At 39.5% G+C, this 22,471-nt stretch overlaps 2 protein-coding genes across 5 annotated transcripts in view; one reads left to right on the forward strand and one right to left on the reverse strand.

Annotated features, from left to right (window-relative positions):
- Positions 1-22,471, forward strand: part of FAM13C (family with sequence similarity 13 member C) — a 139,553-nt gene that overhangs the window by 116,174 nt on the left and 908 nt on the right. Inside the window, exons 18-22 of the mRNA XM_058840884.1 lie at positions 2,755-2,838; positions 5,118-5,213; positions 6,470-6,669; positions 7,667-7,768; positions 8,533-8,627. Of these exons, the coding sequence (XP_058696867.1) occupies positions 2,755-2,838; positions 5,118-5,213; positions 6,470-6,669; positions 7,667-7,768; positions 8,533-8,627 (577 nt within the window). The remainder of the gene's footprint in view (positions 1-2,754; positions 2,839-5,117; positions 5,214-6,469; positions 6,670-7,666; positions 7,769-8,532; positions 8,628-22,471) is intronic.
- Positions 10,262-22,471, reverse strand: part of PHYHIPL (phytanoyl-CoA 2-hydroxylase interacting protein like) — a 31,593-nt gene continuing 19,383 nt past the window's right edge. For all 4 annotated transcript variants that reach the window (XM_058840890.1, XM_058840894.1, XM_058840893.1 and 1 more), the window contains exons 2-5: positions 21,097-21,293; positions 16,074-16,248; positions 14,993-15,110; positions 10,262-11,514 (exon numbers count right to left, since the gene is read on the reverse strand). In XM_058840890.1, coding sequence (XP_058696873.1) covers positions 10,980-11,514; positions 14,993-15,110; positions 16,074-16,248; positions 21,097-21,293 — 1,025 coding nt within the window. In that variant the 3' untranslated portion in view covers positions 10,262-10,979. The remainder of the gene's footprint in view (positions 11,515-14,992; positions 15,111-16,073; positions 16,249-21,096; positions 21,294-22,471) is intronic.

The raw sequence follows: 22,471 nt of genomic DNA on the forward strand, positions 1-22,471 counted from the left end.
CAAAATTAATCCAGGATGTCTGTGTTAACCGCAAAGATCAAAGGCATAATTTCAGCTACAAACAGTTTTGGTATTACTGTAGATATATTTTATGTGCAACATTTTGTTTTGTATATGACATTTAGATCCTTCACTAGGATCTGAGCTAGATTATTAGTAAACTACATAGCAACTAAATTATTCTTTTGTTTTGTTTTGTTTTGGTTTTTTTTTGTATTTAGTTATTTTGGCCAAAGATAGTGTTTCCATGAAAGCCTGCCAAGTTCTCCCCTAAAGTTCACTGTGGAAAACCTCTAAAGCTCTGGTGAAATACAAATGAGAGTTGTGTGTCCTTAGAAAGGTGCAGAGTAAAACCCCAGTATGTCTAAAGAGCACAGACCACAAGATCTAAATAGCAGAATGTGGTTTCCAGAACAAAACCCCCGCCCTGCATAAAAGCCTGTGCGTTAACTTATTGAATTGGAAGTTGCAGAGAAAATTTGGGTTCGCCTTTGAATGGCCCAGTACCCCACAAAGGGGTGGCCACCTGTTATTTTTTGTGTCACTAACTCCTTCTGCAGGGAGATAATAATTTATGTAATGGCTCACCTTGGTTTTAAGTACAAGGCTTTAGGAAAAAAAATAAAGATTAAGAGCATGAATGTAGAAATTCAAGAGATAAAAGGCAAATAAACACACTTTGTATAATATTACTCAAAAAGCTGCACCAAATCCCCCAAAAAACAAATCCAAGACCCAAGACCCAACTTTGAATCCTATCCAAGCATTGGGTGGCTGGGGCTGTGACTGCTGCCTCAGTCCCCTGGGTAAGGTTGGAGCTGGTCTGACAGGAACTGGCACCAGTCTATGGAGGTGTCATGTCACTTGTTGCCTTTCTTTTATACTTTTTGTTTCTAATTTTGTGTTAAATGCTGCTTGGTAATGAGCCACCACACATCCCCAAGTGGCAGACTAAGGCCCTGGGAACCTGACTCTGTGCCTGTGTGGAAACAAAGCACTGATTTTGACAGGGTCTGGGCAGGCCCAGCACTCACTGGACTGTCTGTCCTTCTGTCGCCAGAGTCTGTAGTTTCTGTCTGGAAAAACAACAGTGAGCTTGAAGGCATAAGCATGCAGGGAACAGAACAGACTAGGAAGGAAGAGAACTGTATACAACACTTTGTGTTCCGAGTTATGGAAACCAAACTACTACCTTTAGGTGAAGTCCCCCATTTCTTTCTTTACATGTCACAAATAACTTTTGTCTTCTGTTTGAATGTTTGCAGCCTGTCCCCCAAGGCTTTTCTCAGACTGGTTCCCTTTATGTATCTGTCTTCTCATCACTGACCCACTTCAGTTCATATTCTCTGTGGCTATGGAGCAGTGTTTCTATTTAATTAGCATTGAATCTCCTGCTGCTCGATGTAGCCTACAGTCCTAAGATGTCTCAGACTGCTGTATTAAAGTCCCATTTCTGTAGTTTGTGACTCCAGCTGCCTTCTCTGATTTTGAAATTATCAGCTATTTCAAATTTAGCTGAATACCAGCCTGTCTTGAGATTGCTAATAAAATGAGCTAATGAAACAGACTCAAATGCTAAGCCCTCTTGAGATCGGTTCTCCTGTGTAAAATCAATATTAATGATCACTCCATTTCTTCCTAACCACTCAGCTGCTCCAGGCTTAATAGTTTTTGAAAGAATTAACCTTGTATTAATTGTGGAATTAGCAATAAATAAACAAATTAGCTGATTTATAATAGTCCCGCATTCTAGTTAGCAGCTCATCTCTTAACCTGAGTAACAGACGATTTTAGAGTGATTAACTCATACAGACCTTTTAGGAAAATGTGATTAGCGGTTCTGATTAATGGCTCTGTGCTGTTTTTGCATTTGAGTATCCAAGAAAAAAGGTTTTGCTCCTGTTGAAGTTAAAAGCAAGGTAGTCTGATATCAGAAGAGTGCCACTTCTTCACGGTTGATATATTTTTAAAAGTAGGGTCTAATTAGTAAAAGTGTTTCTCCAAGTTGTCACTAAAAGCCCCCTTGTCATCAGGTTTCTGCAGAAAGGCCCCCTGTGTGTGTGTGGCTCCAGTTCCATGGTTCTTCAAATTACTTCATCTCCCTCACAGCTCTGAACACTTAGCCCTAAGTCAAGCTGTCGTGATCAGGCAGAGACTGTGGGAAATGATGTTCACTTCATGTGCACCTCGGTGTTCTGGCCCAGGTGCAAATATGCAACTGTCAGGAGCAGGTCTTGTTGGGGAGAGGGAGGAGACCAATACCTGTTACCCTGTGTGCTCCCCACAAATACTGATTATTCACCAACACTGAAAAATCAATGTTCTTTGGTACCAGTGATTCACACTGCAATTTTTGAACAGAAATAAGCTGTTTACCATAACAGGTGGGGTTTGCATTTCTAAATCTTTCTCTTCTACATCCCTTGCCAGCCAAGGCAACTCTATTTCTCTTTCTTAATGAATAATTAAAAAGTTGAGTAATGCCCTCTATGCATTTTTTCAACTTTTGGAGTGTTTTGTCTAGAATGGTGGTTGTTCTCTTTTTTTACAACTAAACATACTTCATATATATGTAATTTAATTTTGGACTCTTTTCTTGCTAAGTTCATGCCAAGTCCCCATTGACCTCAGTGCAAACAGAAATAGAATTCATTATTAATGTTTATCTGGGAAGAAGAGATTATTTAACAGATATGTACCTGTACCCTTGTCATGAAATCCTGACTCAGTCTTATAAATAACTTTTTTAAATAGGATATGACAAAAAAGCAAATGGCTTTGGAAAAAATCAATCTTCAGAAATGTCTACTATATTTTGAGAGTATTCATGGACAACCTGTAAGTATGCCATGGAAAGATAGGTAAATTAAAAATGATCTAACTTCTCTAACCAGTATTTTTGGTATATTAAATATATTTAGATGAATTTTACACCATTTTAAATATAATTTTAGCTATTTCAAACTAATTTCCAGATATAAATGTTATTGCCTGATACTGATTAATTTGATTTATATGTTAGAAATGAAAGTAAAATAAAACTCAGCTCTGTATCTCTCCATGATTGGAAAATTTGAGGATTAAATTGAAAGATTACATACTCACAGAAGATTTGGCTCTGCTATCATGTATGATTAGAATGCTTATAAGCTGAGGAAGGTTTTATATAGGGTACCATCTGAGATATGAACTACAAAATTGCATGACCTGTTGTATGTGTTTGCCATTACTACTCAGCAGGACTTAAACTATTGCTTAAAATCCATTCAAGGGACCTCATTGCTGAATGTAGGTGCAAACAAAAAAATGCCACAATTGGTGAGATTATGATTTGAAAATTTGTTTACACAGTTGAGGAATTTCTTTTTGATATGAATGTCTGTATTCTTGTCAGTGTCTGTTTCTGGCTAGTAGCTGTTGTGGTAGAGGAAGAGGGAACTGGCACCACTGTTTGTCCAAAAATATGCCAGCTGTTAAAATTATAATCTGGTTCTGACCCCATTTTTGTTCATCTTCTTTGGGCATGGAATGAAAGCTGAGGGATGGAGTGAGTATGCAAGAAGGGTATGAAGAAACGATATTTCTGAAGAAGGAAAACAAAAAAGAAATGGTTAGTACAATGTAGAGGTAAAAGAGACTTGATTCAGAGATAGGAAAGAGAATAGCAGGGTGCCTTTGTAGCAAAGGGTTCAGAGAGGGTGTTTCTTCTCAGGGCTGAAGCAGCTCTGTAACGTCAGCTCTGAAACACAGTGGGGTGTCCTGGGGCTGATGTTTGCCCTGCTGATGTCTGGTATGGCTCAGCACCATCTCTATCCAGACTTACCTGACACAGTCAAACAGAGAGGCCACTGACCAGGTTGAAAGCAAAAAAAAATTCTCTCTTTTGGCTTGTTTGGTATTCCCTAGAGCTCTTACGTGTTGTAGTTAAATAGAACAGGATGCTTGGGGAAGAGAAGCGGCCAGGCTGGGATAGGCAAGCCCTGACATTCTGCAGTGAAGGGTGGCTCTAGAAGTGGTACCTAAGCACTCCATCAGCCAGATGTGAGCAGTGTCACCAGCCTGCATTTGTCTACTGGCCCCCTTGCTCCTGCTGTCCAGGCATTTGTCTTTCTGAGCAGCTCTGGACTATTGTTTTTGCCATCAGCCAGTCTCTTCATACCTGCCATGTCTTCACTCATCTGAGCAGGTGCACCTGGGCCTCTCTGCAGTGCCAAAAATCAGTGAAATTGCACCCAGTGAGTGCTCAGGTGTGGGAGCTGATGAGTAGGGGCTGATGGTGGACTAGGAGCAAATGACCCAGCTTGGATGTTTTATCACTGAGGAAAATGTTACTTTGGGGGTGTGGGGATGTGGTGGCATGGCATGGTTGGTTGGCTGGGGTAGGAGGGTTGTCTTGTTCTGTTGTTTTTTTTCCTTATGGAATTTTTTTTTCCTTAATGCAGTAATCAATCTAGTGTACAGCTAGTTTCCCTAAGGAGTATTTTTGTATTTGTGAATATTTTTGGCTGGATCAGGCATTTAATACCTGATTTAAAATCATATTCGCTTCCAAATGCTCCAAGTGCTCATGAAAGACCAAGAACAAAGTAAATGAAGGGACAGTAAATCCCCATTGTAGAAGGCAGCTCTGGTGAGGAATGCACACAGCAAAGCTGCACAGAGCCAGCTCCATGTGCAGGCTGCAGAACTGTGTTCTTGGTGCTCCCCATCCCACTGGGCCAATGAGTGGCTTGTCCCAGGCAGGCTGTGGCATTCCTACTGCTGTCATCACAGCTAAGGAGGTGAGCTGGCAATGCAAGGCACAGCAGCAGCACATCTGAACTGCTACTGCTCTAGCAGCAGTCTCAGAGAGAGAATAATTTACCCTCTGCCTGGGCAATGTGGACAAAAAAGTGAGGAAACCATACTGGGTATTCTTCATTAGAAAATAGATTGTAATTTTTCCTTTTTAGATTGTATCGACTGAATTACAGTTCCCATGGAATATCTACTGAAGCAAAATACACATCTGCTCATACTCTTCTAATACCTTTTTCAGCTTTATAGGAGAAAATTAGAACCTTTTAAATTTACTTTTTAATTTTTGAGGGCTATGTTTTGATATGATTTCTCTTTAGGTAACTAAGCAAGAAAAGAGTCTCATGAAACCTCTTTACGACAGATACAGAATTATCAAGAAACTTCTGGCCGCTCCATCCTTGATCACAACAATTGTAAGTTGGAAAGAATTCATCCATTGTCAAGGAAACATACAAAATGCTGTTTGATTTGTACCTGTATGTCCATTTAGCAGTAACGTTGATGGATATCCAAAAAACCTGCTCATTGGTTAATACAGGGTGTTGATACTTCAAATAGAGCAAATGCTCTGTAAAATTCAACTTCTGTGCATGCCAGAGGTTCCAATGTACAGCAGCAGTTTCTGAGACAAAAACTTCAGTGGGCTGGCTAAGACATTGAAGTGGCTGGCATTAGTTTTCCATTGTGGCAAACATCTACAGCACAGAAGGACACCTTTTTCTTTCCATGAAGGACTCTGCTGTCACTATATCTAACTTCTATATGTTTTCAACAGTGCTTTCATCAATTGCGTAGTATATATATGCAATTTGTAGTACTTTAATATTATATTGGTGCTATGGAACAGTACTGGTCTCATAGTGAGTGAAGGCAGTGGAATCCGGCTACTTGAAAGTTAATTAGCATGTCTACCAAAAATACTAATCTAATAGTAATTTGGGCTAGGTCAATTTTAAAAATTATTATAGTCTTGTTAGATGACAGTGTAACTTTACATTTCTTTGAAGAATCACAGTGCAAAGCTTTGCATACTTGCATATGAGTATTTCATTGAAAAATTTCACTGAAATTCCCCCAAAGTGTTACTTGTTAGGAGCTTTGTCCCACGGAGTTTTTGTGTTTAAGCCTTAGTCTTGATAGCTCAACTTTTTTCTGAGGATGGAGGAATGTGAGCAAGACACCAATACCAGTCTATTTTAGTAGTTAACACTAGTAGCTATAAAACTGTGGAATCTCTCCCTTCAGCTCTTTTTATAGTCAAAACATCTGGATATAATATCAGGAGATAATAATAAAGGAGATGTGTATATAAGAGGAGTACAAGTTGCAGCCAGACTGCACTGCTTACATAAATACAGAATGCTAGTTAAATCTTTGCTACATGTAAGGGTTTTTGGATAGCCAGAAATAAATTCTGGGCTGGAGATACTTGGCAGGAGGGCCAACTTCTGTCCTTTTTACTCACTGGTAGGCAATACACAGTAACTCAGTGACCCCAGGAGTGCTTTCATGAACAACCTGAGGTAGACCTGCTAAACCTTTCAATACGTGTAATCTGTTTCAATTAATACATCCAGGAAGTCAGATCCTAATTCTTTATGTTGTCAGCCTATTACTGTAAGTACTGTGATTTAAACAATTAATTTGATAATGTTTTGCATTTCCCAAGCAGGAGGAGGAAGACTCAGATGAAGACCATTCTCAAAGCACCCATGAATTATCATCTGGTCCAATGTCTTGCTTTCCTGTTGAAGAGCACCTATGTTACTCACAGGAGGAGAGTGAGCCTGCACATATTTCACCCCTGGATGAAAAGAAAGTTTACAGGCAAACAGCCTTGTCTATGTCCAATTTACATGAGGCAACAATGTAAGTTCTCTCTTTTTTTCCCCCTGAATGTTTTAAAACATTTCTTTTAGACTTTGTGAGTAAAATATGAGCCTGTAAGAGAAATATGACCATACCTGTTGCATAGGTATATTCTATACCAAAGGAGTGATTCACTGCTTTCTTATGGGAGAGAGGAGTCAGAGGAGATTCATTGTTTGGGCAGCATACTGGTGGTTTGAGCTGTTTATTAAAACAGCTTTGTGCCAACTTTTTGTCTCCAGGAAGGGAAAGGTAAGTTATTTAAGACTGTGCCTTCCAGGAACACATATGTTCTCATAACTTAGGGGATGGTATCTTTCTTTCAATTGGCATGTCTTAGATGCATAAATGAAGCTAACTAGACTCTAAAACTATGGAGATCAAATAAAAATTACTTAGATTTCTATGTAACTTAACTATGTGTACAATAGTTTGTTCATAAATGCTGGGAAGATATTTCTGTGCATTTTGTCATTATAAAAAAAAAAAAAAGAATAAAACAATTACCGGGAGCAAATTCATAACAGAATTCTCTCTCTGCTTAAAACCCTTACCCTCTGAACACTAGCTAAAACATGGCCTCCAAAAATTTTGCTTCTGCATTAGCATTTCCACTGCATCACAGTAATGATTGAGAACAGCTGCAAATAGGAGCAGGGCTTGGATGTTGACTTTAATTCAGTTACAGCATTTCCTCCTGTGACATACTGAGCCCCTTCTACCCCATTAATTCCACAGGGAATTAAGGCTAGTAGCAAGTCTCAGCCCTGAATGCTTCTCCTCCTCTGCTGACCAGAGTCTCTGCCTTCCCTTTATTAGCTGGAGTACCAGTAAAAGGGCAGGAGTACAACTGTGTATGGAGTGTGATGGAATGTCTCAGGGCTCTGCTCAGTGCCTGCCAAAGGCCCAGAGCAGAAGGTCTCTGCTACCCAAATCCAGGGCTTTCACAACCCTCCCAAGCACCAGGGGGTTTCATGTTCTTGTCTATGTTTCACAGGCCGGTTCTGCTTGAACATCTCAGAGAAACAAGGGCTGATAAGAAGAGGCTTCGCAAGGCTCTTCGAGAGTTTGAGGAGCAGTTCTACAAACAGACAGGAAGGTAACCCAGCAGCTCAGCAGAACCCTCTCCTTGTCCCCTTTGGGTCCTGGGCAGGGGTGTTTTTCTCTGTGAGGATTGGCACTCTGGGGTGAGCAGGCCAAAGGGGCTGCACCTAAGGGCTGGAAAATACCCTGGAAATGTCTGGTCTCTGGAGATGTCCATCTATATCTCTACCTAAATCCTTCAAAATGTGGTCATCTGTGAGGAAAGACAGGATTTGGGGATCTCCCAGGACACACCTGCAATGGGTATAAACCCCACCTCAGCACTGGATATTCCCTGAGCTGAAGGGAGGCTGCTAAAAATCTCTTTCTGAGGATGTCAGTCTGCAGGCACACTGAGGCATTTTTAAACAGACATATTTTAAAACTAGAAGTCACAGGGTTTTTTACCCAGAATTAAATACTGACCATTTTTCACTGTTTTCCTCCTCTTCATTTAGCAAACCTTTTTGTTGAAAACCGTGGTGTATGTGGGCACTGGTAACAGTTTTCAAAGCACTATCATGACTTCTCTGCATATTTGAGCATCAAGTAGTTATGCTTTCACAGCTGTCAAGAAAGTTATCTGGTATATGAATATTCAGTATTTTAAATATTATTTAATTTCTATACATTAGAACTTTTAAGTCCTGTCAAATTATCTTTAGTAATTTACAGTCAGTAAAAAACCCCCAATCCTCATCAGTTGTTGCAATTAATTTTTAAGACTGTTTCTCCTCTTACTCATAAAAAAATCATGGTGCTTTTATTTGCTTTTCATAGGAGTCCTCAGAAAGAAGATCGAGTGCCAATGGCTGAGGAATACTCTGAATACAAGCACACAAAAGCAAAAATCAGACTCCTGGAGGTTCTCATTAGTAAGCATGATATTTCCAAAACTATTTGAAGTGAATGCAATGCTGTGATATTGATCTCTAAGGGAAAAAAAAAAAAAAATCCAAGCAAACAAACAAGTAATGAAAAAGAGAAAGTAATTTTACAGGTCTTGGTCTGCTGCACAATTATTTGACACACTAAGATTTTTGATGCACTTTACCAGTTATAATAACTGTGATGAGAGAGGACAGCAATATGCAAGATGGGTGAGTGGACTATAGAATATATTTTTCCTTTTGAAAAAGCCTTGAAGTGCACTGTGAGAATGTTAAGAAATTAAAAGGATACGGAAGTAATGTAGATTCTCAGTTTGGAGAACTGAGAATTGCTCTAAGTGTGAGGAAATGTTCTGCAGGTTTTTAGTACATCTTAGTACATGCTAATGTGCCACACGTTTGTTTCCAGAATTAACATGTATTATAACTAATTAGTCATGTTGGCTATCAAGGTGCTGATTCACTAGGTTAAAAGAAATGAATTAAGGCAAGTGAAAGAAAAACTCAGAACATACTCTAGCTGTCAAGACAGAGTGGCCATTCAATTCCAGTGGCTTCAAAAAAAGGTACACAGGAAGAAGCAGTGCCAGGAGTAGAGCAGAGTGATGCTGCTTATGCAAGAAAAGGCCAGAATGTGATGCCAAATGGAACTAGTGGTGTTATAGGAATAAGAGAAAGTGCTTGGCAAAACAAAATAGCTACAGGTGGCTGAGAAAAGGTGGAACAAATGGACTGGCTGCTGCCCTTTACACTAGTTCACAGGACCTGGCTCACAGAACTTAAAAGTCAGTAAATAGATCAACTACATGCTAATTTTGGTTTCTCTATTAACCTTTGCACTTTGGTTTGCCTGATGCTATAACATTCGCTTCTCTAACTACCAAAGCTCGTTTAGACGCATGCACTTTGTAAAATGTTGAAGTATTTCTTGTGTTATAAATTGCCACATATATATATATAAAAACAGGACTAGATTACTGCATTATGCTAAGATATTTTGAATAGATAAAGTAACGGTATATAAGTGAGTGTCACAGTTATCTGATGAGGACTGCTAGACTTCTTGTTTACTGAGAATAAGGTTAGAAAAAGTTATTTTTCCATTGGAGTTACACATCTTTCTTAACTTTCAGAGCACTACACTTCATAATATTAAGGAGAATTGTCACTGTTTGTGATAGGCCATTGGTGTGAAACATGGACTAGTAATAGAAGGAGTATCAGCAGGTTTCATACTAGAAATGAAAAGCAGAGATTCTGGGAAGTTCCTAGCCCAGACAGAAAGAAGGGAAGAATTACTTAAAGAAACAAATAAGGGACTGGAACCAGTTGAATCATGTTTAGTGTTTTGCTTTACCTGTCTTTTTGTATTGACCACATAGTATAAGCAACCTGTTTTCTACCTTGGTAAGACGATTTTGATTTTATAAAGCCTATTATGTACCAACCACGTTTGTATTTATCTAGTATGTAATGGCATGATTTGGAAAATGTACACATCTTCAAGTAGTATGGAGGAAATAATATGGACACTAAAAAAGGAATTTTTTATTTTGCAGCTGTTTGTTGTTTCAGTTACTGATTTAATAATTTATGACTTAACTTTTGTGAATCAGAAATGGTCTTCATAAATCTGTTTTAATTAAAGTCATCTAGAGCAACAGGAACAGATACAGAGCTATTTGAAGTTTACAAACTACATCTTTGATAAGGGAAAATGATTTAATGACATGTATACAATTGATATTAAAATGTAATCTATATATTCTATATGATTGTATAATATTTTATACAACAGTACAAATAAAATATTTTTCTATTATATTTATTATGTCGAGACACAGTTTCTGTTTTCAGTTAGCTAATATAAATAACATAAATAACACTGTCAAACAACACGTTGGAAGTGCTGACATTTCTAGGCTCTGAAATTCAAATCATGCTGCAATTACAACCTTTCATGCTGTTCAGTTATCCCAGTACTTGTTCAGTAGTTAAAATGAATGCATATTTAAACACCATTTATAAGCCGTTATTTTTATTTTGCTGAAGCAGTTTATATAGGATTTTGTTATGTTTGGCAAGAAACAGAAAACAATTTTTGCAGCATCTAGGTATAAATGGTTGCCAGAAAGAAATCCAGGACTTCTAATCATTTAAAGCATCGGGGGAACAGAAGGGAAAGAGGGAGAGAAGAGATCCTAAGAAGGCTATTGGAGATTTTGAAGACTGGTAGTTGCTTTTGGTGACAGCGGCATGTGCATGCTTCTGACAGAACTGTCTGACTATGGAAATGGGCAACAGAGGTTTGAAGGCTCCTAAGGAACGAAGGAAGTTTTAACGTCCAACACTGATATTGCAGGTCTTGCAGCTGGGATCTTTCTTTGCATTTGCAGTAGACAAGCTCATTAGTTGGTGACCAGTAATTTCTGCAACTGTGCCAAGGGAGAGATCCACAGGATCAGTGTAAATTACTTCCAAAATAACATCCTGGGCATGATGGTAAACCATGACCCCATCTTCTTCATCGCAGGTCAGAAATTTGTTATCTTTTATATTTAGCTGGGGAAGGCGCTGCTTGCAGAACTCATCTCCTGGTGACCCCACGGGGGCGATCACAAGGATGACGTAGTGGTAGGCTGTGTACATGCAGTAGAAGTCTCCAAAGTACAAGTTAGTATTTGGGTTGAAGAGTTTTTCAGCTGCAATCTCATACCTGTATCTTCCATAGGGTGAATCTTGAGGTGGCTTCCCGGTGTTAAACTCAGTGTTGCAGCTAAAGAAGATGCCTTCCAGCTTCCCGCTGATCGGAGAGCCATGGCTGCCACTGTTATCCTTAACAGAGGGCTGCATAGCATTCCCATGGTGCTCTCTACAAATGAAGGACTGGTATTGTTTATTTTGTAACACATGGGAAAGAAAAAGTGGAAAGTTATCATACTGTTTGGAAACAGGACTGAAGGGACACAAAGGAAAACCATTAAACTGAAAGCTGGGGTTAATGTCATAGTCTTAGGACCAAGAAAATCAAGTACAATCAGACTTGGGAAGAGCTAGGATAATTCCTGTTCAAGGGGAAAATTTGCTTTTCCAGCCTGTCTTTTCTGTCAGCTGTCTGGTTATCATATGCAGGCAAAAAAAAGAACAAACAAAAAAAACTAAATCACTAAATGTCTTTAATTAACTGATTTGCTCAGACTTCCACTACATTTCTAACAATAAGCACATGTTGAATATTGTAAGGCAGTCTCCCTCTGCTGAATATACTGTTTGTTAATATGTATTTTTAGCATAGGCTAAAATACATTAATTAAAGTTCATGTAGAAAACTGCCAGTGAAAGTTATTTCTGAAGGATGCTTTTCAGAGAGGTTATAGGAAAGAATGTACTGTCTACCAGTATTTTTTGTCCCCAAATGATCATTTCAAGTCTAATTGGTTTACTGCAGGCTTCAATCAGTGCAGAGCTGGGCACAGAGAATTAGGCAGTTTGGTTAGTTTCCACTTTGGTTGATATCCAGCTTCTGCAGTCAGTAGTCCTAAGGGTAAAAAAAGACTTTTTTTTTTTTTTTTTTCCCCAAGCTTAGCTCAATTTCATTCCAGTGAAAATAAATGTACAACAAGTAAATTTTTAAAACTCCAAATCCCAAATCATGTTCAGCAGCATTAGGCTGTTAAACTCAGTAGAACACTCCAAAATACCCCATCTGACCCTTCTTAGCCCCTGGGATTTTATGTATAGCATGGCAGTCCCCAGGATTTTTGCCCCGCACAGCTCTAGAAATGCCACAGTGGCAGCTTTGGCTTTCTCTGCACATGCAACCACATGATACCTGAAAGGGAGCCATCCTCTTTTGTAAGTCCTGCAAATCACCATATTTGCTAGGCACCCTTAGTATAAATCTCTTTATACTCACTGACATGACAGACTAAAAATACATGAGACTGTGGGGCTAGAGATTCTTATATTCCCCTCTTGCTTTGCTTTTACTTTTTTTTTTCCCATTTGCCCTTCTTTCCTTCTTTTAGGAGAGAGGAAGCTAACCAAGAAAGACTGTTCTTGCTCTGCTTTTAATTTGCAACAGGTCTGTGTAAAATAGTGCTGTGTGGGAGAAGGTTTTGCTTGGTTAACATGGGAGGTAGCAGTCAAAGCAAACAAACTCAGTGTATACATTACAAAACAGCTCTAAATTAACTCAGTAATATCTCCAGCTGTGATTATTTTTTCATTACTTGTAATTTCCTCAGCAGCACATCTTTATTTTACTCTAAGATAGACTTCAGAAGTTTTCTGAGCCATTCAAATACTACCTACTAACTGTCTCAAGCCCTACTTCATGAGACATTGATTGGAGTGGGGGGGTATAATTAGTATTTTATGACTGAAGAGATTACTAGGGAGAAAAGAAAAAGAGGGGGAAAAAAATAAAAAAGGTCGAATGAGCTTAAATAACCACCTGAAAACTCTGCAACCTGAAAAGTCAGGCTTCATTCTGAGAAAGTAGGTTCCATTTCTGTGGCAAGATACTGACATCCAGTGGCCAATTAGGCTAATTATAGGTCACCCTTTTGGGGGACCTGAGCTGCTTTGTGGTGCTCCCAGCCCAGTAAGCTGCAGTGACTCAAACATCCCTTCTGAGTTCTCACCTCAGACCATCCATTTAGGGGATGCTGCTTTAGCACCAGGAACAGCTGCCTGTGTGCCAGTGCTACCAGAGCTTTTCCAGGCTGTGATGACACCAGAGGCCATTGGCAGGCACAGGATGACAAGGAATTTTCCTTAACAGGAAGCACATGGTTAGGGTTTTTAACATAAGATACAGATGGATATACTGGAGAGAGATTAGCCCTTGTGACTGTTTAGTCTATTTCTGTTCAAAAGAGGTGACCAGCAGCCAGTTCTGGTACTGTAGCTTTCCGCTGACCTGAAACACAGGTTTACACCTGAAAACGCTGTAAAACACAGCTTTTTGTCTCCAGCTCACTAACAGGGGGTAAACAAACTCATCTCTAGCGCTGTTGCACCAAGAAAGAACTTAACAGGAGGAAGGGGAACAGATAGAGTGCAATCAATTAGAGTCACATTTGGCAGAACAAGCTATACAAACTCACAGCTATAAATGCACCTCAGTGGCAATTTTTAACACTAATGAACACAAAGGTAGATGAACTATGATTACATAGCTGAAAACAAAGTAACATGAGGATCAGAACAGCACAGGCATTTCCCTTCTGTGGTATCCAGCCCAAGATGACAGCAGTAGCTTATGAGGGCCTCGAAGAGCCTCAGTAACTGCAATTTATTCTCTACCTCCACTGAGTTTTGCAGCTTTGTCCCTATGTACAATAAAATAATCCTTCCAAGACACAGATGGAGAAGAGTAAGCCCATGCTCTGCAATATCCAGTACACTCTTGGAATAAATCAGATACCAGTGACTACAAAGTGGGAATGTTTCCAAGTGTGGAAACAGTCTGTTCTTTAAAGCTGGATTACCTTGAGTTGCTTAAAAAACTTTCCATTCTAGGCAGGTACTGGTGTGACACACATAAAACTGAAATTATGTGGCCCATCAGGAGCCCCATCTCCTCATGAATATTAAAGATGCACAGTCAGTGCTGCAGCCTTCCAACACACTGCTTACCTCTCATCCATGTTCTTTTAACAGGAGAAGGTTACCGTGTGGGGCTGCTCCTGCTCACTCAGCATACTCCTTCTATCAAAAAGCTGCTTTTTTTCTTGTACTGACACTTCCATCCATGTGTGGAGGGCACACTGGGTCTCCAACAGAACAGGGAACCTACCTCCAGCTATCCTATTTTTCATTCCAACTGAAGCACGGTGTTGTAACACTGTCTAAATATCGTGCCCTCTCCCTCCTTACATGGTCTGTAAATTAACATTCAGATTGCAGAGTCTGTATAACCGCATTTGGGCATGGAAATGGGGTGGTTGGAGAGCAAATATTTGAGATGGAACTCTTACATGCAGGCAAATGCCTATACACACTGTTGTACCCTCCTACTCTCAGTCACCTCACTCTTAATTTCTCAGTACAGTGGAAATATTTGGCTACTAAACTCTCCATTATGATTACAGATGCTTTAATCAGGCTGGAGGCCCTATGAGTACCTCAGTTTCTGCTTCAAAACACAGGGTTTTATTGCTTAATGGAAGTGCTGAGTTAAGCAAGGTGAAAGAAATGAGTTGTATTTGATTCTTTGCCTTCCTCTGAATGGGTGATAAAGCATACAGACATTCTGCTCTAGCTTTAGCACAGCTGTGTCTATTTACTTATTTTCATTACTCCTTTAATTTGCGAAAGGAGTTTGTATATGTTTAGTTTCTTACCTGATATAATCAAAGTATTCTTTGTGCTGATTCCGATAAAAAACAGACAGTTTAAGCATACGGCCTGCAATCACTTCAGCTTTTTCCAATAGCTGTGTTAGGTGAACTTTTGAATAATCTGAAAAGGAAAGAAAATCTGCTAGTACAGGAGGCAAGAAAAACCACAACACTCTCCAAAAGCCAGACACATGCAGACTGAAAACTAGGAACAGAATTTTGGTAATATACATCACATCACGCCCCAGTTTTCAACAGTGGCAGCAAGCAAATGAAATGGCAGGAGCAGGTATTTGTGATTCTTCCAACTCCTTCCTTACGAAGATTCTACAAGCCTACAGCAACTTTTAGCTCAGGATTTCCTATGTTAGAGCTGGTTTCCCTATATTTGGGACTGCAGAGCAGCTCAGGACTGCAGAGGAGCTCAGGACTGCCCTCTCTGCCTGCTGTCAGTCAACAAACCTGGTTGTGAGCCAACAACCAATGACAGAACTGTCACAGCTAACTAACTGTAACAGCTCGCTTAGGACCCAGATTAAAGAGCTTCAAAACCAACATGGGATTCATAGTGTGCTTGTCTCAGTCTTCAGCTTTCACACAGGCATGCACACTGGCAGCAGGTCATGAACGTCCAAAGGAGGCTTTATAAATCAAAGACAGGCCAAAGTGACTCTTGAGATGGAGTGTTGTTGGTGTTGAGGCTTTGCAGCATGCAGAGAAGACAGAGCAGCAGAATTTCTTAAGCTGTCAGGGGGCTGCCAGACAGCTCTTCCTTTGCCCCACAGGTGCTGGTAGCCAGTGACAGGCACACAAGTGGCCCTTTCCTGGTCTGGGAGAAGCGCTGGTGCCAGGCACAGCACCCTGGGACAGCTAAGCTACTGCATGAGAAAAGGGTGGCCCAGCTGCCTCTGCTTAACATGCCAAACCTCAGCACATACAAAGCCTAAAGTTTGAATTCCACTTTCTAGGGGTGACCATTTAAGGCTACCAGCAATTGACACTGGCAGGTGACCAGCCCAGTCTGGCAGCAGAGCCAGCATTAATTAACTCCAGCCTGCGGAACAAGATCCCTCAGCAATGTTACCTGCAGTGCAAAACTCAATGATTTCACTCCACTCTGAAACGACGTAATCGCCATCGACCTGTTTCGAGGCTGTCTGCACTGCTACGGTGTACTCTGTCCTGGGGCTCAGGAACCAGTGCCCACGCACTGTCATGGGCAGAGGAACAGCCTTGGCCACCAGCTTGGTTGGTACATCCTGACAGAAACAAAATGACAAAGGACACACAAGTCAGCAGTGCAGCTAAACAAATCTACCACCCTTTCCTTCACAGCTTTTGCAGTGTAGTCCCCAACCCCTGGCTCTTCGCTGAAACTTGAGTTTCTTCCCACAGTTGGCACAGCAAAGTGAGCAGTGGCAGAGGACAGCGGTGTAAGGCCTGTTCTAAGAGACATGGGGATAACTTGCATATATTAATTAATTACTTGTTCCAAGTGACTGTAGAGTAGTACTATTATATATAGCCAAAATATATATTTCAGACTAGGACCATTTGTGCTTACTGAGAACAAAGGTATCTTAATGTAAGAGCTTCTTGTGTTCTCACTGTTTTCTTTCAGCCAACATGATCAAACAAAATCCTTCCTGCTGTCAATCAGTCCATCTACACTGCTGCTGCTACCTTCCAAACTAAATTTCAACAGGCAAAATTAAACACATTGCAGAATAAGTACAGCTGATACACAGCTTTCAAAATGCCCTTCTGCACAGGAATAGCCAGAAGAAGCCAAATAGCCTGTGCCTATCACTGGACCTCTTGCTTTCCCTTCCACTGCCCCTTCAGATCCTCTGTTTTGCTCTTCCAGTATATCACAGCCCCAGGGTGCAACCAAGAAAAATAGCTGCTTGTTACAGTTGATATACTTGATTTATACACTACCAAGACTTTGGTACAGACCACAAAGGGACAGAAAAAATTGACAAACAGGACAGTTTATGCTAGAACTGTGGGGCAAAGGACTTGTGGTGGAGCTGAATGATTCTCTCTACCTAAGGAGCTGTGATAAAATGAGAGATATTAATTATTGAATATTCACCAGTAATAACAGAATAGTAAGACAGCTGCCATGTGAAAAGTGGATACTTTGAATGACATCCTTAACTGTCCACCCATAAACACTAGTCCACAATCATCTACCTGTAAATACTAGCATAGTAGTCCTTTAAGGAAAAAAAGAATAGAAGGGAGATATTTTCTGGTCATGATCTCTAAGCAAGATCAGGATTTTTTTTTCCCCCTTGTCTTCTATTATGGAAAAAGATCTTTCTCCTTTTGTTTTCCTATCAACACAAATTTATCTTCAGTTTCTGTATTAAGAAACTGTAAAATTAGCAGCTTGGGATATCACAAGAATTGATGTAATTGAGTGAATGCAAGGTAAAATTTTATTGTCATGATTTCTCTTTTGCCAATTTTCATTTAAATCAAATAATAGTTGGGTGAAAACTTTATCTGAAAAGGAGGCAGTTGTAAATGCTACAATTAATAATATGTAGAGAAAAATTACAGAAAAAAACCATGAGAACACCAGATGATATTTAAAGCTACCACTCCAAAAGGCATCCCACTGGACTGAGTCTGCTACTGCTAATGCAGTCAGCAGGTGCCACAGTTAACATCATTGTTCTTCCTGTCACCTCTTCTTGGGTTATGGTAAAAACAGCTCCCACCTGGGTCACACTCCAGTGGCAGCTTTTTCCCCATTAATTTTGTCAGTTTTCATGTAACATTAAAAGCCTTGTTGCCCACAGGTGTCAAAGCTTTACCTTCCAGCTGCGCATCATCAACCTCTTTTAACCACATCAAAAAAGGGGGAGACTACCAAAATAAAAAGAGTAAAAAGAAAGAGGCAGACCACCACATTAAACTGAGGGGTTTATGTCTTGCACAGCTGGAGAGGAGGGGCAGATGTGATGCTTCTCACAGCTCTAATCTGCTGGTTTTTTCCTAAGCAAACATCACTTTTTTTTTTTCTTTTTTTTTTTTTTTAACGGCTACAATGCAGAGGAAATGTTCAGATGTTCACATTGAGGTTCCTCTGTGGATTCTCCACTTCTCCCTTTCATCTCCCTTCTGCTCGGTGCTCATTCCTGGCTGAGCCACCAAAGATGTGCAAAGCAGGTACTATGCCAGCTCAAGGAGAGCCAGGATTCCAGAGTGGCAGATGGCTGCTCCACTACCAGCACCCACTAGACAAATCTAAAGGTACCTAGATAGCAATAATTTCTAAGAACAGCCTGGAAGCTTTGAATAACTAAGCAGCAAGATGTATGAGTCACTCTGCTCTCCTTTTTGGGAAAAGAGGCAGCTTTCAGTCTTCAACTTTCTCCCATTTCATGTTACCTTTCCCTTTGCCAGGTTATCTTGTAGAACACATTGTGGGAACTCAGCACACCCAGATTCTAGTCCCAGTTTATCTAAATATTTGAGTATTTTTCTTACTACATGGGAGTAATAATATTTACATATTTTAAAAAAGATGAAGTATGCAAAATGAATTGAAATGAAGACAAAATCTTATTACAATTCTAGTCTTTGCATACCACTACCAATACAAACCTTCTCTTTCACAGAGATGATGATGACGATAGTAAAAAATAATAAATCCTTATGCGCCCTAACTATGCTGAATATACTTTATATATTTATCAACAGAAACAGTATTGGAAGGATGACTCATTCATTAATGATCTCCCAGGTACATGAGAAAACAAACAACTCCCTTTCCTGAGGTACAGCATGGATTTATCAGGTTAAGACTATATCCCAAGTAACTTACAGCTATCTGAGCAAATTGATGCTTAAAGTGCTAATTCTGTATAAGTTAGAAAATGAGCTGGTCCTTTGCATTATCACTGGGAGAGAGATGGGCACTTGTATTGCTTTACCCTACCTGTAAGCTAAGTAAGGATGAATTCTCCTTGCACATGCATCTGCAGGGTGATGTATGACTCCTAGGAGTAAATTCCAATGCTCTTTATTGTATCTAGGCAGTAGGGCTCCCTCTTCTCTCTCTGAAAAGCTCTGCTAGGACAAATAGCAGTGTTATGCCATTTTGCTTTTATGCAATAGCTTTGCTAGAAGTCAGTGGGTGGGTGGGGACTGAAGTCAGTTCCCTGCTGTGAGGGTTGAGCCCCGAGTGCTGCAGCTGCTGGGCTATCTGCTCCTGCTGCTGACCTTCAGCTGGGTAACTCCTATGGCCAACCTTAGAGGGAGGAAGGATGCTCATCTTGAACCATACCTGGGTTACACATTTGGAATATGAGCACTTCAATTATTAACCAAAGTGCGTTGTAGAAGGTGTGTTAAAAATTGCTTAGTACTAAAGATGCATGAAAGTGAGCACCCAAGTGCTCTGGTACAGAGTTGGAGTATTCAGTCTGTGCTTTACTATTGTCCACCCCCTCTGCTCCCTGGATCTCTGTCACTCAGGTTTGGGAATAAAACCATCAAAAAATTACATGCAAAAAAATTCTTAACCAAGTCACTAACAGAATTAGTAGCAAGCAATTTTTAGTTAATTCCAACAAGACATCCAAATTATTCATCATTTTAATTGATAGATTTTAGTTGCTCATTCATACAAAACCAATGACCTTTGTTATGTGACTAAACACTACTGCACAGTTAAAACTAAGGAATTGCTGAGAATCACAAAATAAATATGATAGCTTATCTTTATTACACTACCAATATCCTTTTCTCCCTATCCATTTTAAGTCTAGTCTCATCACTGTGATAAAGATTCTGAAGTGTATGTGGTGTTCACTCTTCTAGGATGGCTCTACTTTTCACAAAAATAAATGTTGCAAGTATACACCAGTCTGCACATGAACGAAAAACATGTAGCATAATAAAAGAAATGAAATTAGAAAGAATCCGTCTCACTTTAGAGAGTATATGTATTCCCGCACTTTAAAATGGGAATTTCAATTCAAAGGCTGTCAGTCCAAAATTAGTAGGAGTAAGAAAAAACTACTTTATTTGCTTTTACAATTAAAAATGGGGCATAATATATGTCCACAATAACATTAGGTTTAGTAGTAGGAACCACACACTGGTTCCTAGCAACTGCAACACCCTGTCCAAACATGTAAAATTCTCAATTTCAAGCAATAGTAAGTGATTTTTTGTTACTCTTAATACATATGTTACTTCCAGCCAAAAAAACAACAACAAAAAAGTCAAATAAGAAAAATATACACATTTCATTAACAGAAATCTCATGGAAAATACTCTCATAATAAAAAGCCTCAGAGAAATTGGTGGGAATATTTTCTGTTTATCCCACTGGCTTAGAAACCAGCAGTTATTTAGGTGCTGAGATAATTACAGCCCTTACATTTGTTTGGACAGTTATTTGTGTCTTGGCAAACCTTATATTTTAGATAATGCCAACATTATTTTTAAATTTGAAAAATGTTCTATCTCATTCCATGTTTCTCTAGACATCTCAGTATTTCAACTGTTCTGAGGTCAAAGCAAATTTTGCTGGATTTGGTAAGTACATGTCCTGCAATATGTTCAATATGTTCCTGCACCAGAGGCTTGAGGAAAGAGGCCAGATGAATATTCAGGTCACAGTGCTGAGTGCCGCAAACTGAAATTGCTGGAAGATTTCCTGAAGTGCATTAGAATTCGTGGCTCTTCTGTTGAACTGATATGTGCTGCTCTCAGGAGTCTGTCACTGAACAAGGACAGGCAGAGAATACACACATTTTGTAAATAATGATAAAGAACTAGTCAGGAATAAAAATGGCAGTCTTGCACTACATTATAGAGGTTCCAAAAGTGCTTTTAAATGGAACAGAAAATGTAATGTGCAGTTCTCTGTGGAACAAATGTATTTGTGTGTACATGCACATAGGCTGAAGGCAGAGAAGGTACTTTGAGTAAACCAAAATTCCATGAGATTAATCAAAACCCACCTTTTCTGGATATCAAATTCCTGTTTCCCATGGCCTGGCTTTGAAAGGTTAATAAAACACAGAGATTCATCTGTTTAAAATCAAGTATTTGTGCCTTGATTTTTAAATTAAAATTACCTTGTGTTTGAATTTGTTGGAATTCTTGTTTTCCTTCTTGTTGAGATCGATGAAATAATGAGTAATGCGATCCTTGGATTTAGAATCCATGTCCCAAGAAATCTTGAAGGAATCACATGTGATGTTACTTATTTTGATGTTGTGTGGGACTGGAAGCTCCTCCATCTCTGCAATCCCACTATCTTGTGATTTATTCCCTGCATAGAAAATAAGCACGATTCGTTCAGTGAAGGACTCATTTGATCACTGTTTTGTGTGCTCCAGTACAAGCACATCCCTGAACAGCCTTCCACAAAGGCTCAGAGGGGCTCCTCAGGAGCCAGTGGGGTACAGTTATGCAAGTCTGGATGCCAGAGATGGAAAGCATTGGACAGGGATAAAACTCCTCGGGTGAATAAGCACTAATAATATGGTGCACAGAATAGCAGGGCACACAGAGTGTCTGGCATCACCACGGTGTTTGCAGGCTGACAGGACAAACCATCTGAAGCTATCAAGTGCTCTGAGGTTCAGTTAAGAAGCCAGCAATGCCCACAGTTAACATAATGGCCCTATCAATATCTGTCAGCAACATAAACACAAGCAGAATTCATATCCATCCTTAAATAATTTTTTAAGCATGAAGCACAGCCAATCTCTGCAAGGTTTATAGATGGTGGATACATATGGACATATATATATATTTTAAAAAGCAACTCCTTCGAAATGAAACAATTACCACTTTGATGAGTCACAGCAAAAGGGAAACACGAGCAAACTTCATTTTCTGTTCTTTATTCTTTCCGTTTTCCCAGCTGAGAATGTGCAGTTTTCTTGGGAAGTTATTTTCTAAGTGCATATGGGAGATGGACAAATGACCATTGACCCCCCAAAAAATCACTGGTTCTAAATTTAGGTCTTCCCTTAGTTCCCAAGGCAACTTTATAGTTCAGTGTTCCGTGAACATTAGAACTCAGAAACGTTAGGTGTTCTTGCACTTACATAAGACCCAAGTCAAAAGTGGACAAATTGAACAAAACCAGGTAGCTGAGAAAAAATACTGGGTAAAAAAGGAAAAATTCTATATGATGTAAGAGAAGAAGTAAAGAAACAGAAGAGAGAAACAAATGAAAATTGAACATAGATAAGGACAGATAGAACCAAAGGAGAACACAAAAAGCTAATGTCTCTATAAGAAAAAGAGGAAAGCTCCTAAATTCTGCCCAGATGAAGATGGGAAACTCATGCAGGGGTGTGAGGCATTGCTTTGTCAGAATTATTCATAGTCACATCTAATTATAGAAAAATATAGTATTTATATTTTCATCATAACTGGTAAAAAAAGATAAAAAAATGAACTCAGAGGTTCAGGTGGGCAGTAGTAAAAGTAAAAATT

This window comes from Poecile atricapillus, chromosome 6, assembly GCF_030490865.1.
Source record: "Poecile atricapillus isolate bPoeAtr1 chromosome 6, bPoeAtr1.hap1, whole genome shotgun sequence".
Lineage (NCBI taxonomy): Eukaryota > Metazoa > Chordata > Aves > Passeriformes > Paridae > Poecile > Poecile atricapillus.